General features: G+C 46.3%; 1 protein-coding gene across 2 annotated transcripts in view; it reads right to left on the bottom strand.

Moving 5' to 3' along the window:
- The window catches only part of CRABP2 (cellular retinoic acid binding protein 2), a 174,590-nt gene that overhangs the window by 33,009 nt on the left and 126,419 nt on the right, over positions 1 to 15,162 (bottom strand). Inside the window, exon 1 of one of the 2 annotated variants that reach the window (XM_063947073.1) lies at positions 4,370 to 4,715. The exons of the other annotated variant lie outside the window; for it this stretch is intronic. Coding sequence (XP_063803143.1) covers positions 4,370 to 4,439 — 70 coding nt within the window. The 5' untranslated portion in view covers positions 4,440 to 4,715. Of the gene's footprint in view, positions 1 to 4,369; positions 4,716 to 15,162 lie in introns of those variants that run through there. 2 annotated transcript variants of the gene reach the window in all.

Raw genomic sequence — 15,162 nt, 5'->3', positions numbered from 1 at the left:
ATGGGTGCTCTGATTGGCTGGTATAGAATACTCATAGTAGAAAAAGAAGAGGTGCAAAATGATATTGTTCCCAGCTAGACAGGGACAGTGAGAGCGGTGTCTTGTGCAGCATTACCAGAAGGGGAGATGACCAGGGGACGGATGGGCTGTGTGCGCTCAGATAGGTGCTGCAATGTGTACCAGAAGATGAGTGAAGCAGAAGTGTCACCTGGGATGACAATGTAACTATTATTAGTTTAACAGCGTTAAACACAATCCCTTACATAGGAGAAGCCCGGAGAGGAGACGCTGCAGGTGTCTTCGGGGGGTGGGGCCGGACTGTGACATCACTAAGCCCCACCCCCGCATCGGGAAATGCCGCGATTTGCGGGTCCGCGGGAAGGGGGCGGGGCTAAAATGAAGCGATTTGCATCATTTTAACCCCTTCTCCACCCGACGGACCCACGAATGCGGGAGGTTATCTCTCCATCCTGCTCGCATCACTAGGGTGTGAGCAGGATGTGGGAGACCTGCCCACTCTTCCGGGGGTGCGGGGGGCTACCCCAAAAAACGGGAGCCTCCCGCAGCTTCCGGGAGAGTAGGTAAGTATGGGAGGGGGAGATGTCTGTGTATTAGGAGGAGGGGAGAGGTCAGTGTGCCCTGATGTCTGTGTATTGGGAGGAGGGGAGAGGTCAGTGTATCCCTGATGTCTGTGTATTAGGAGGAGGGAGAGGTCAGTGTGTCCTGATGACTGTGTATTAGGAGGAGGGGAGAGGTCAGCGTGTCCTGATGACTGTGTATTAGGAGGAGGGGAGATGTCAGCGCGTCCTGATGTCTGTGTATTAGGAGAAGGGGAGAGGTCAGTGTGTCCTGATGACTGTGTATTAGGAGGAGGGGGAGGTCAGTGTCTCCTGAGGTCTGTGTATTAGGAGGAGGGGAGAGGTCAGTGTGTCCTGATAACTGTGTATTAGGAGGAGGGGAGAGGTCAGTGTCCCCGGATGTCTGTGTATTAGGAGGAGGGGAGAGGTCAGTGCTCCCTGATGCCTGTGTATTAGGGGGAGGGCAGAGGTCAGTGTGTCCCTGATGCCTGTGTATTAGGAGTAGGGGAGATGTCAGTGTATCCCTGATGTCTGTGAATTCGGAGAAGGGGAGAAGTCAGGGTATCCCTGATGTCTGTGTATTCGGAGAAGGGGAGAAGTCAGTGTGTCCTGCGGTCTGTGTATTAGGAGAAGGGGAGAGGTCAGTGTGTCCTGAGGTCTGTGTATTAGGAGGAGGGGAGAGGTCAGTGTCTCCTGATGCCTGTGTATTAGGGGAGGGCAGAGGTCAGTGTGTCCCTGATGTCTGTGTATTAGGAGAAGGGGAGAGGTTAGTTTCCACTGATGTCTGTGTATTAGGATGAGGTGAGAGAAATAATTCTCCTGATGTCTGTGTATTAGGATGGAGTGAGCGATATTATTCTCCTGATGTCTGTGTATTAGGAAGGAGTGAGAGATAAAGTCTCAGATGTCTGTGTATTAGGATGGTGAGAGACAAAGTATCACGATGTCTGTGTATTAGGACAGGATGAGAGATATTATCCTAACGTCTGTGTATTAGGATGGAGTGAGAAATATTATTCTCCTGATGTCTGTGTATTATGACGGTGAGAGACAAAGTATCCCGATGTCTGTGTATTAGGACAGGATGAGAGATATTATTATCCTAATGTCTGTGTATTAGGATGGAGTGAGATACATTATTCTCCTGATGTCTGTGTATTAGGATGAGGTGAGAGAAATTATTCTCCTGATATCTGTGTATTAGGTAGGTTAATTTGCGTGAATGTGTGTACATGTGATAGGGAATATAGAGTGTAAGCTCCACTGGGGCAGGGACTGATGTGAATGAGCAAATATTCTCTGTGAAACGCTGCGGAATGCGTGTGCGCTATATAAATAATTGGTAATAAATAAAATGAGGTGAGTCAAATTATTCTCCTGATGTCTGTGTATTAGGACAGGATGAGAGATATTATTATCCTAATGTCTGTGTATTAGGATGGAGTGAGATGCATTATTCTCCTGATGTCTGTGTATTAGGATGGAGTGAGATATTCTCCAGATATCTGTGTATTAGGATGGAGCGAGCGATAAAGTCTCCAGATGTCTGTGTATTAGGATGGAGTGAGATATTTTCCTGATGTCTGTGTATTATGATAGTGCGAGAGATAAAGTCTCCTGATGTCTGTGCATTAGGAGGATGGCGTGAGATATACTCCTGACGTCTGTGTATTAGGATGGAGTGAGAGATAAAGTCTCAAGATGTCTGTGTATTAGGATGGTGCGAGAGATAAAGTCTCCAGATGTCTGTGTATTAGGATGGTGCGAGAGATAAAGTCTCCAGATGTCTGTGTATTAGGATGGCGCAAGAGATAAAGTCTCCTGATGTCTGTGTATTAGGATGGAGAGAGATATTCTCCTGATGTCTGTGTATTAGGATGGAGTGAGAGATAAAGACTCCTGATGTCTGTGTATTAGGATGAAGTGAGATATTCTCCTGATGTCTGTGTATTAGGATGGAGTGAGAGAAAAAGTCTCCTGATGTCTGTGTATTAGGATAGAGTGAGAGATAAAGTCTCCAGATGTCTGTGTATTAGGAAGGAGTGAGAGATAAAGTCTCAGATGTCTGTGTATTAGGATGGTGAGAGACAAAGTATCACGATGTCTGTGTATTAGGACAGGATGAGAGATATTATCCTAACGTCTGTGTATTAGGATGGAGTGAGAAATATTATTCTCCTGATGTCTGTGTATTAGGACGGTGAGAGACAAAGTATCCCGATGTCTGTGTATTAGGACAGGATGAGAGAAATTATCCTAACGTCTGTGTATTAGGATGGAGTGAGAAATATTATTCTCCTGATGTCTGTGTATTAGGACGGTGAGAGACAAAGTATCCCGATGTCTGTGTATTAGGACAGGATGAGAGATATTATTATCCTAATGTCTGTGTATTAGGATGGAGTGAGATACATTATTCTCCTGATGTCTGTGTATTAGGATGAGGTGAGAGAAATTATTCTCCTGATATCTGTGTATTAGGTAGGTTAATTGGCGTGAATGTGTGTACATGTGATAGGGAATATAGAGTGTAAGCTCCACTGGGGCAGGGACTGATGTGAATGAGCAAATATTCTCTGTGAAACGCTGCGGAATGCGTGTGCGCTATATAAATAACTGGTAATAAATAAAATGAGGTGAGTCAAATTGTTCTCCTGATGTCTGTGTATTAGGACAGGATGAGAGATATTATTATCCTAATGTCTGTGTATTAGGATGGAGTGAGATACATTATTCTCCTGATGTCTGTGTATTAGGATGGAGTGAGATATTCTCCAGATATCTGTGTATTAGGATGGAGCGAGCGATAAAGTCTCCAGATGTCTGTGTATTAGGATGGAGTGAGATATTTTCCTGATGTCTGTGTATTATGATAGTGCGAGAGATAAAGTCTCCTGATGTCTGTGCATTAGGAGGATGGCGTGAGATATACTCCTGACGTCTGTGTATTAGGATGGAGTGAGAGATAAAGTCTCAAGATGTCTGTGTATTAGGATGGTGTGAGAGATAAAGTCTGCAGATGTCTGTGTATTAGGATGGCGCAAGAGATAAAGTCTCCTGATGTCTGTGTATTAGGATGGAGAGAGATATTCTCCTGATGTCTGTGTATTAGGATGGAGTGAGAGATAAAGTCTCCTGATGTCTGTGTATTAGGATGAAGTGAGATATTCTCCTGATGTCTGTGTATTAGGATGGAGTGAGAGAAAAAGTCTCCTGATGTCTGTGTATTAGGATAGAGTGAGAGATAAAGTCTCCAGATGTCTGTGTATTAGGATGGAGTGAGAGATAAAGACTCCTGATGTCTGTGTATTAGGATGAAGCGATATATTCTCCTGATGTCTGTGTATTAGGATGGAGTGAGATATTCTCCTGATGTCTGTGTATTAGGATGGAGTGAGAGATAAAGTCTCCAGATGTCTGTGTATTAGGATGGAGTGAGAGATAAAGTCTCCAGATGTCTGTGTATTAGGATGGAGTGAGAGATTAAAGTCTCCAGATGTCTGTGTATTAGGATGGTGCGAGAGATAAAGTCTCCAGATGTCTGTGTATTAGGATGGAGTGAGAGATAAAGTCTCCAGATGTCTGTGTATTAGGATGGAACGAGAGATAAAGTCTCCAGATGTCTGTGTATTAGAACAAGGCGGCAGGTCCGTGCAGCTGCAAACAGATGACACATTCCCTGTACAATGGGATGTATTCTCATCTCTCAGACAGCGTGTCCTCAGCTCCCATCACACGTGAGCCCGGCTATCTGATGAAGCACAGATCTGATCTCTGATCAGCTTACTCACCCAACACTTTCAGTAGCTCCTCGAAATTCTCGGAATGCTTCATCTTCCAGTTCCCCGAGAAGTTGGGCATTTTCTGGGCTACGCTTGGATGAACCACACCACAAGGAATAAAAGAAATATATATGTATATAATCTGTGTGTCCGGCAGCTGCAGCGCTGAATGGGAGAGCTCTCCTGCCCCTCTGTACGGTTACACAGCCACCTTTCTGCAAGAGTCAGTGCTGACGGATTCAGCCAAGTATAGATGTGTCACTCCTAGCCCCAGGGGCTGAATTCAAAATGCAGCCTCACAGAAAGAGCTCTCTGCCCAATCTGTGCAGGTTAGACTAATGCAACATACAGCCTGCTCCCTGACTATATATATACCCCCCCCCCCCCTCCTCTCTCATATGTCTAATGCTGGATCACAAGCCACCTCCTGCCACTCACTCACCCCCCCCCCCATCTTTCCCCTGCCTCCCCGGGGAGGGGCTACACAACAAAACCTCTAGCAGTCCCACCTGTGGCTTTATCTTACAAACCCACCACCCACTTACAAAGTGAAGAAAACAACACAAAAAACTATTTAACTTAAGCTGACAATTAACCCACTATAAAGAGGGAAATGACTGCAGCGGTTTTTTTCCCCACAATTTTTTTCAGTTCCAGTGAGAATCTGACCCCATCGGAATAGACGCTGGTGATGGGGGTATATTTACTAATGTTGGATTTTGCGTTTTGGCTGATTTTGCAATTGGAGATTTACTAAAGGCAAAATCGAATGTAAAAGCGAATATTACACCAAATCCCAACCAAAAGCGAATATCGGAAAAACATCGGTACTTTTAAATGGACGAATATAGAATCCTCTTATTTACTAACATTCAAATTGAAAATCGAACACAAAATTGAACTACTAATCCCCAAAATAAGACTAATAGCCAACAGGCGATTGTAGCTTCTAGACAACATTCTATTGTCTAAACCCTCATTATGATGAATATAACAGTACAGATGACGGATCCTATCCGATGTTTTTGCAATTGTGCCATTATTGGTAAATTGCGCAGGCATATGCTTTGACTGCGCCAAAGTCTAATAGCGTCGGCATAGTGACCGCCGGGATCCCGATCGCAGTAACATAACCACATCCCGTAAAGGCTCTATGTGACAAATGACATGTTTTTATCCTACGTGTTTGGATTCCCTGCCCCCATATAGTGCCAGGCTGCGGCTTAGGGGGCACTGTATGCAACGACGCAGGACTCGTCATGCACAGAATAGGTCCCATGCATGCGCAGACATCCCACCATCGGAAATGTACACAAACCAGAATTAGTGGAACCACAGCACAGCAGTTTCTTGCAAGTGATCCCTGTTCCCATACACTATGGTGAGCAGATCTCTGTTAATTGAAGGAAAGAAGTAATGAGTAGTTTTTGGTCCATGGGGGTCATTCTGACCTGATTGCACGCTAGTTTTTTCGTTGCGATGTGATCAGGTCAAAACTGCGCATGCAGGCGCGTAGTACGGGTACAAAGCGGATCGTTGCTGAGCGATGGATTTAACAAAGAATCCATTCGCACAGCCGATCGCAAGGAGATTGACAGGAAGAGGGCGTTTGAGGGTGTCAACTGACCGTTTTCTGGGAGTGATTGGGAAAAATGCAGGCGTGTCCAAGCATTTGCAGGGCGGGTATCTGACGTCAATTCCGGACACGAACAGGCTGAAGTGATCGCAGCGGCTGAGTAAGTTCAAACCTACTCAGAAACTGTGCAAAACTTTTTTGTACCACTCGGCTGCACACTGATCGCAGCGCTGCAAAAAGTAGCTAGCGATCGATCAACTCAGAATGACCCCCCATGTTGGAACGGCTGCCATTTTGGACATTGGTAAACATTTTTATTTTTGAAATTTTTAAATCGACTGGATTTATTTCCTAAAATGGCAGAGTTTCACTATTATAATCATTGCCATTGTAAATCAGGGGCTTAAACACGCCTAAATTGGGAAGTGCTTAGATTAACTTGTTATGCCTTCTTCTGGACAGACAGTAGCAAGTGAACGGCTGAACTTGATGCACCAATGGTTGGTAACCATGAGGAGTTTAGCCTACTTGCATCCCACCACTAGTCGCATGCATATTAGTGTTTATTAATGCCATATGTTGCAGAAGTTCCTTGAAGCCAATAAGGTCATTAAACGGAATCAACACGGATTTGTGAAGGACAGATCATGTCAAACCAACTTACTTGGCTTTTATGAAACAGTAAGTGCGCACCTTAATCAGGGTAAGGAGGTGGATGTAATCTTTTTAGACTTTGCCAAAGCATTCGACACAGTACCACCCATGCGTCTTATCTATAAGCTACAAGAAATAGGGCTAGGGAGCACAATATGCACTTGGGTCAGTAATTGGTTAGATAATAGGAAGCAGCGCGTTGTGGTTAATGGATCATTTCCAAATTGGACTGAAGTGCTAAGTGGTGTGCCACAAGGGTCTGTACTTGGACCACTTTTGCCCAACATTTTCATTAACGACCTAACAGATGGTCTAGAGAGCATGGTGTCAATTTTTGCAGACGATACCAAATCGTGTAAGGTTATAAATACGGAGGGGGATGCTGAGTCTCTTCAGAATGACTTAGTTAAACTAGAAGCATGGGCAGCCAAATGGAGAATGAGCTTCAATACAGGTAATGCACTGTGGGGGCAAGACCAGAAATTACACCTACATACTAAATGGGGAAATATTAGGGGATTCTGTACTAGAAAAAGCATGCATAAAACAGGGAATTGATGCAAGGGACGAGAGTGTTATACTCCCATTATATCAATCACTAGTGAGGCCACATCTTGAATACTGTGTACAATTTTAGGCACCATACTACAAAAAGGATATCCTGGAGCTAGAAAAGGTTCAGAGGCAGGCGACCAAACTAATTAAGAGCATGGAGACGCTGGAATACGAGAAAAGGCTTGCAAGACTAGGCATGTTTACACTGGAAAAGAGGAGTCTAAGAGTGGACATGATCAACATCTACAAATATATAAGGGGACAATACACAGAGCTTGCGCGGGACCTGTTTTTGGTAAGATCAGCACAGAGGACAAATGGACACTCGCTTAGGTTGGAGGAGAGGAGTTTCCGCACAAAGCGGCAAAAAGTTATTTTTCACAGTAAGGACAATACGTGTTTGGAATTCCCTGCCTGAGAGAGTAGTAATGGCGGACTCAGTCAACACCTTTAAGAATGGATTAGATAAATTCCTAATAGATAAGGATTTCCAGGGTTATGGTGCGTAGTCACGCATTATAGTTACTATAAAAAGAGGAATAAACACAACGGCCGACATCCGCATCAGACAAAATTTAGTCCAAAAATAATCCCTGCACAGGGGACCACAAATAGGTTGAACTCGATGGACAAATTGTATTTTTTCAACCTTAGATACTATGTTACTATGTATGCAAGCGGGTAGTGCGGCAGCAGAGATGAGTACAATCCTGTATATTGTTAGGTGTGCACCATGCGTGCACTGTGGGAGCAATTAGGGACAACGTGCTTTCCACTTTGCCTCAGGCCTATGTAGTCCATTAATAAATGTGCATATCTGTGTTATGGACAAGCAGAAGTGTATATAGAAGATCACTGGAACTTTGCGCCTAGTCTGCGGCAAAATTCTGTATTTGTGCGCAATTGAAAGCGATTCTGCTCATCTCTACTATACATAAAAACCGTCACACGTCTTAATTCCCCTACTGGGCCATAAGATTGGCGGACGCAAGTGCTACGCAAAGGATCACATTTTGCTGAGTCCGTCAGTGCTGTACAGTCAGTGCCAGTGATCTGCCTGCAAATAACCAGCCTACTTTTCAGACTCCGTTTTTGGAATGCGTAAAGGCATTACTGAAAAGCAAAAAGCAAGTACACATGGTAGCACACATCGCTTAAGAAAATAAATAAGACCAACGCAGTACCTTGTTATGACCTACAGGTGATTTATAGCAGAGATGCTTAAAATATTAAAGACCGTTCCAAATTCCGCACAACCTTTGCGCAGTCCAACCTCAAACATATTGCTATTCATTTTTTGTTTGACCCTGTGGTGTGTATTGTATAACTGCTGCGGCGGTCACAGGAAGTAGAGGTTCAAGCAGTAACTTAACCACCACAGCTCGTCGTCAAAAGAGGTTAAAGATTTTTCTACAGCCGCGTCTAAGTCTTTTGCCAAAGCCGATTTCTTAATACCGAGATGCCCATTTGAGGCATCTTTCGATGGGGCATTTCATGCCCTATGGCTGGTGCGGTTTCTCCATCTGGGTACGGCGTCCTGTGTGAGCAGTTGTGTATCTGTAGACGCAGCCCCTAACAGCGACACGCCGGAATCTGCATACCTCCCAGGATTGTCCACTGACCAGGCGTCCTGTTCTGATCTTCATCTCTGAGTGCCAACGGTGGGAAACCATGCGCGGTGCCATTCAGATGCACACGCAGTCCAGCAACATTGGCCAATTGCGTGCGGCATCGGCACTGCGTGCCACCCAGGATCACGACCTAAGATTTTTATTTTTTGAGAACACCACATTTTTATTTTCTACAATGATCCCAATGTAGTTAAAAAAAATATTCCCAAAATTTTCCCAGATCTTGATGTTGCTACAACTTGCCCGGTAGCACGCCCTCAGGTTACATAGCCTATGTGCAAACTTCCGGTTGCCACCCAGTCACGACCCATTGTGTATATTAGTGCTGTATGTGTATTAGCTCTACACAGGGTTTTGCCCGCATAGCCGTTTAGTTAAGATTTGTGTGTATTTATATCCACTAGACTTGAGTTGCTAGTAAGACTTATATGCTTCTGTTTAGGACAAATTTTATCTACTCACTGCATTCCGTTTGCCCAGAAGATTGCTTGGAGAGTAGCCGCAGTTGGCTTCCCCATATCTCAGCTCCCCTTTCTCACCAGTTCCAGAGCAACCATATACCGAAACTGCAGGGAGGACGGTTATGTTATGCTTCCATTTCCATATATTTCTGTTCTGATCTGACAAAAAAAAAAAAAAAAAGAATATTGAGGCATATGAGTAAATGTTTCAACGGGGTGAAGTAAAATCCCGCTACTGAACAAGGGGCTGCTCCAGGGGGCCATTTTTCTCATCGTTCACCTCACAGTCCCAACTGAGCGCAAAGGAGCATGCGACTGCGCAGTCCAATAGGAAGCCATAGTTTGACCCTGGTGGTTACCGCTCCCATACCTTAATACCTCCCGACTGTCCTGATTTCTGTGGAACACTCTTGATTTGAGGGGACAGTTCCACTGTGTCACAGGCGCCACGTTTGGAAATATTTACCAGCTCACTATAGCACCTCCAGTGTATGCGCCAGCTGAATGGTGTTTTAGGCTTGAGGCAGCATGGCACATAAAAAGTTCTACAAATACCCACTGGCAGCAGTTGGCGCGGTCTGTGATGCAGACTTGCACATAGTGTGCCACTACCACACTCTGATTTGACGTTTGTACCGCCTAACATTTATCCAGGCAAAAATCAGGAAAATATATGCCCCGCCCTCTTTCCAAATATCCACCACCATGCACCAAGACTTAGCAGACAAGCTGAACCACTTTTATTGCAGGTTCGCAAAAGAAGTCCCCTGTGGCCCAAAACAATCACCTCTACGATGCCCCGAACACCGACGGCCAACTCCAGGCACTGCAAGTCGCCCAAGAAGAGGTGAAGGCACTGTTCAAAAGAGCCAAACCCAGAAAAGCTCCGGGTCCTGACAGAGTGTCACCATCTGCCCTGAAATCATGTGCGGATCAGCTTGCCCCCATATTCACCAAGTTCTTTAACAAATCACTGGAGCTACAGAAAGTCCCTTCCTGTCTCAAAAGGTGCTCTATTGTCCCGGTCCCCAAGAAACCCTCCATCACAAACCTGAACGATTACAGGCCGATAGCACAGACATCTGTGGTCATGAAAACGTTTGAGCGTCTGGTTTTGAATCACCTGAAAACTGTGACTGGCCCTCAACTGGACCCCCTACAGTTTGCCTATCGACTGAATCGGTGTGTCGAGGATGCAGTCAACCTGGGCCTGCACTACATTCTACACCATCTAGACATCCCCGGTACCTACGCGAGTGTCCTGTTTGTCGATTTCAGCTCGGCCTTCAATACAATCATCCCCAGCATCCTCCACCCCAAATTACTTCGCGTAGGGGTCCCAGAAGCAATCTGTTCCTGGATAGACTTCCTGACAGATAGGACACAGGTGGTGAAAGTGGGAGAATTCACCTCTCAAGCGCGGTCCATTAGTACAGGGGCTCGTCAGGGCTGTGTCATCTCACCCCTGCTCCTCAGAGGCGCAATCAGTAAAGATCATCAAATTCGCCGACACCACAGTCATCAGCCTCATCAAGGACGGGGACGAATCGGCCTATAGACGGGAAATAGACCGGTTGGCCCAGTGGTGCAGCCACAATAACCTTGAACTCAACCCCCTCAAAACTGTCGAGATTATAGTGGACTTCAGGAAGAAGTCAGCTAGTGCACCTCCGCTAATGATTGCTGTCAGTGTGGTAACGCTAGTGGACTCCTTCAAGTTCCTAGGGACCACAATCTCCCAGAACCTTGAATAGGGGTCCAACGCTGACGCCATTGTCGGGAACGTGCAGTAGAGGTTGTTCTTCCTCAGACAACTAAGAAAGTTCAACATCCCACAGAAGCTTCTGCTCCTCTTCTACTCCGCGACTGTGGAGTCGGTACTGTGCTCCTCGATACTGGTATGGTACGGCTCCGCCAGCGCGAGGGACAGATGCAGGCTCCAAAAGGTGGTCGGAACCGCAGAGAAGATCATCGGGGCCGACCTTACCTCAGTCCAGGACCTGTACCTGTCCAGAGCTAAAAAGCGGGCAACGAAGATAGTAAAGGACCAGCTACACCCCAGCCACAGCATGTTTAACTTGCTTCTTTCAGGCAGGCGCTACAGGGCCGTCCTCGCTGGGTCCACCAGAAGCCTCAAAAGTTTCTTTCCCCAAGTGGTCCACCTGCTGAACTCCTGAACATTGACTGACTAGACGTATATGTAACTCACTTGTGTCCCTACGGTATATGTCTGTATGACTTTTCTTACTCCCCCCCCCCCCCCCCCCACCTGCTTATCTGTTACCTACTTGCTGTTGTATAGCAAACCGGAGACAGATTCCTAGTATACCCAAGAATACCTGGCTAGTAAAGCTGATTCTGATATTGAGATAAAGCCCTACCCAATTCATCATAACCCCCAGCACTTTTACAGAACTGTAACTCTGGGTGTGCGTGCAGCCATCTCGGCGGCCATTTTGGGACCGGCAGGAATAGCTGCGTCAGGGTGCACTTCCTGGGTCCCCTCCTAAGGGTGAGCAGAAAGTCAAAAAATTGGCAAAATGATTCTTTATAATTCTATAATTGATCTCAGGAAGTAAAAGGGGATTCCACCCTGTTTCCACATGTAGTTATTTTATTCCATTAAAGAGTTAAACGGACGCGTGTTTCCAGAGAAGAGGCGTGATGAAATCCGAGATCTCCGGCCACCACGATATGAGGGTGGTAAGTAAATGCAGACGGAGCTGTAAGTGGCAAGTTTGCTGTTCATTGTGTCAGGATGGAGCCTTGCCCAAACATGTCCTTGAGGATAAGAACATGTGTACTCTTCTGTCATACAGGGTGAACTGTTCCCAAAAGGCACACAGTATGTCAGATTTAATCCCCTTTTATAAACCACTACAGCTAGCAAATCATTCCAAACACATTAGCTGGTTTTATTTTCCAAGAACTATTTTTTTTCTTCTTCATTTTTAACTGCTGGAATATCTGCCTGAGCGATAGATAACTGCACACTGGGGGCTAATGGAGAGTTGAATGTAAATCAGTTTTGAGTATTGATCTCTGCGCATGCTCCAGAGCCGAGAATACACCGCTATGTCGACGACGTTGAGCCAGAAGCATACTTATTTCATTCTGTCCCCTGGGAGGTGCCGTAGAGGGAATGTGAAGGTGAGAGGTGTAAGCGCATTGCGCTGTAAGTCACGCCATCACAACCATAATGCCAAGAATCATTTTACAGTGAATCTTGTTGTTATAACATCCGCCCTGCCCACTTTCCTGAGAAGAGGGCGGCATCTCAGGGGGTTGTCTACTCTCCGGGGAGCCTGGGAGGACTCCTCGAAATATGTGTGTTCAGGAGCATAGGCAAATATGATTGTGATGGCGGATTTTGGGCATAGAGATATGGAGAGAAGGGCACATGTGTCACATGGTAATGATTAGTCTCATAACCAAGAATGTGCGTGTTCACCATGATCTGGCTGCTCCTTTGGGCATTAGGGCCATTAGAGTAACTTAGAACATTAATAGTTCAGGTTTACGTAAACACTGAATGAGTGAAAGTCATCGCCGTGAGTACCGACAGTCGGGTCCTCATCGTAATCTGTTTTACATTGCTATTTTGAATTTGTCACAGAAGAAGTTGTCTTCTAGAAAAACACCACTGGCTACCACTCCATTCATTGATTCCTATGTTGTATACTGTGCACCCAGTATTTAATACACTGAATGGAGGATGAACGCAGAACAATGATGTGTGATCTGGATTTTATTAATTAAGCCAGCCTCCAACATGACCACATATGGGGAGTGGGAGTGGAATGAAGAGAACTGTAGAGGGTGAGTGGCTTGTGGAAGTGGAGTTTTGTAGAGGGCGAGTGGCGGGTCGAAGTATGGTGAGGAGTTCTGTAGAGGGTGAGTGGTTGGTAGAAATGGAATGATGTGTTCTGTAGAGGGTGAATGGCTAGTGGACGTCTGGTGAAATGTTCTGTAGAGGGTGAGTGACTGGTGGAAATGTAGTTAGGAGTTCTGTAGAGGGTGAGTGGCTGGTGGTAGTGTGGTAAGGGGTTCTGTAGAGGGTGAGGGGCTAGTGGAGGTGTGGTGAATAGTTCTGTAGAGGGTGAGTGGCTGCTGGAAGTGTTGTGAGGAGTTCTGTAGAGGGCGAGTGGCTGGTGGAAGTGTGGTAAGGAGTTCTGTAGAGGGTGAGTTGCTGGTGGAAGTGTGGTAAGGAGTTCTGTAGAGGGTGAGTTGCTGGTGGAAGTGCGGTGAGAAGTTCTGTAGAGGGTGAGTGGCTGGTGGAAGTGGAGTAAGGAGTTCTGTAGAGGGTGAGAAGATGGTGGAAGTGGAGTGAGGAGTTCTGTAGAGAGTGAGTTGCTGGTGGAAGTGTGGTAAGGAGTTCTGTAGAGGGTGAGTGGCTGGTGGAAGTGGAGTGAGGAGTTCTGTAGAGGGTGAGTTGCTGGTGGAAGTGTGGTAAGGAGTTCTGTAGAGGGTGAGTTGCTGGTGGAAGTGGAGTGAGGAGCTCTGTAGAGGGTGAGTTGCTGGTGGAAGTGTGGTAAGGAGTTCTGTAGAGGGTGAGTGGCTGGTGGAAGTGGAGTAAGGAGTTCTGTAGAGGGTGAGAAGATGGTGGAAGTGGAGTAAGGAGTTCTGTAGAGGGTGAGAAGATGGTGGAAGTGGAGTGAGGAGTTCTGTAGAGGGTGAATGGCTGCTGGAAGTGGAGAGAGGAGTTCTGTAGAGGGTGAGTGGCTGCTGGGATTGTGGTGAGGAGTTCTGTAGAGGGTGAAAGGATGCTGGAAGTGGAGAGAGGAGTTCTGTAGAGGGTGAGTGGCTGCTGGGATTGTGGTGAGGAGTTCTGTAGAGGGTGAGAAGATGGTGGAAGTGGAGTGAGGAGTTCTGTAGAGGGTGAGTGGCTGCTGGGGTTGTGGTGAGGAGTTCTGTAGAGGGTGAAAGGCTGTCTAGTGGAAAATGGAAATGGGTCAAAATTAGTTGAGGGGGACATTGTTTGGTGGACGTGGGTTGAGGAATTTTGCAGAGAAGGGGAAGGTGAAAGCGCAGGGAGGCTGGGTCATTGGTGAAAATTAAATATGGTGTCTGACAATAGGGGCGAGGGGGGGTTTGTCTGGTGGAAGTGAGGTAAGGAGTTCTGTAGATCTGGATCATATTGATAGTTTCATTGGTTTGTGGCTAAGTTGGCCCCTGTTCGTGTGTGCATTTGTGAGAGGGAAATTAGATTGTATGTTTCACTGTTGCTGGGACATATGTGAATGAATAAACATACTGTGACTGTACATCTCTGCCGAAATTGTTGGCTCTACATCAGTAAATTATAAAACGAATAACTACTAACAATACAGGGATATAACATGAGACAAAACGTGAGACGAGCCCGTTCACTAATGGTAAAGCCACGTGTTATGTAAGGGAAGGATCTGGGCAGATGAGATGGGCAAAGCCACCATTATCCCACGTCAGCTTTCACATTTCCTCCTGCAACAGCTGGAAAACATATGTGGTATCTGCCCCTTGTCTGTGTCCCAGCTGTCAGTCCTACTCGCACACAGCCAGGCGCCTCCTGCATAACACTATGCTGCCCACTGCTAGATCTATGTACTAAAATACTTCTCCCTTGCTCAACATACAGGGCTCCCCATGGCAGCAGCTGGTCCAGCTAATATAATCCATTCCCGCTGGGCAGGGGCACAGCCTCCAGGGTGGGGAAGACTGCACCATGGAGTAATCTACTATAGTTCCCCATTTGTCTAGGCTGGGGTGCAGAAGTGCAAGTAGACTGATACACGCACAGAGCTATGCAACCATTTGTGGTAGCCGGGACACCGCAGACGCAATGACCGGCTTGTTGCCATTAGTAACGGGCTGGGTTGTGTGGCCGCACTGCACTTGGCAGTGGGTGTTGGGAGAGAGGCTCCCAGCAGCGCTATGCTGACTTAC

This window comes from Pseudophryne corroboree, chromosome 12 (assembly GCF_028390025.1).
Source record: "Pseudophryne corroboree isolate aPseCor3 chromosome 12, aPseCor3.hap2, whole genome shotgun sequence".
NCBI classification, from domain to species: domain Eukaryota; kingdom Metazoa; phylum Chordata; class Amphibia; order Anura; family Myobatrachidae; genus Pseudophryne; species Pseudophryne corroboree.
The sequence above is the reverse complement of the archived record's forward strand: the minus strand, read 5'-3'. Positions and strand labels throughout refer to the sequence as shown.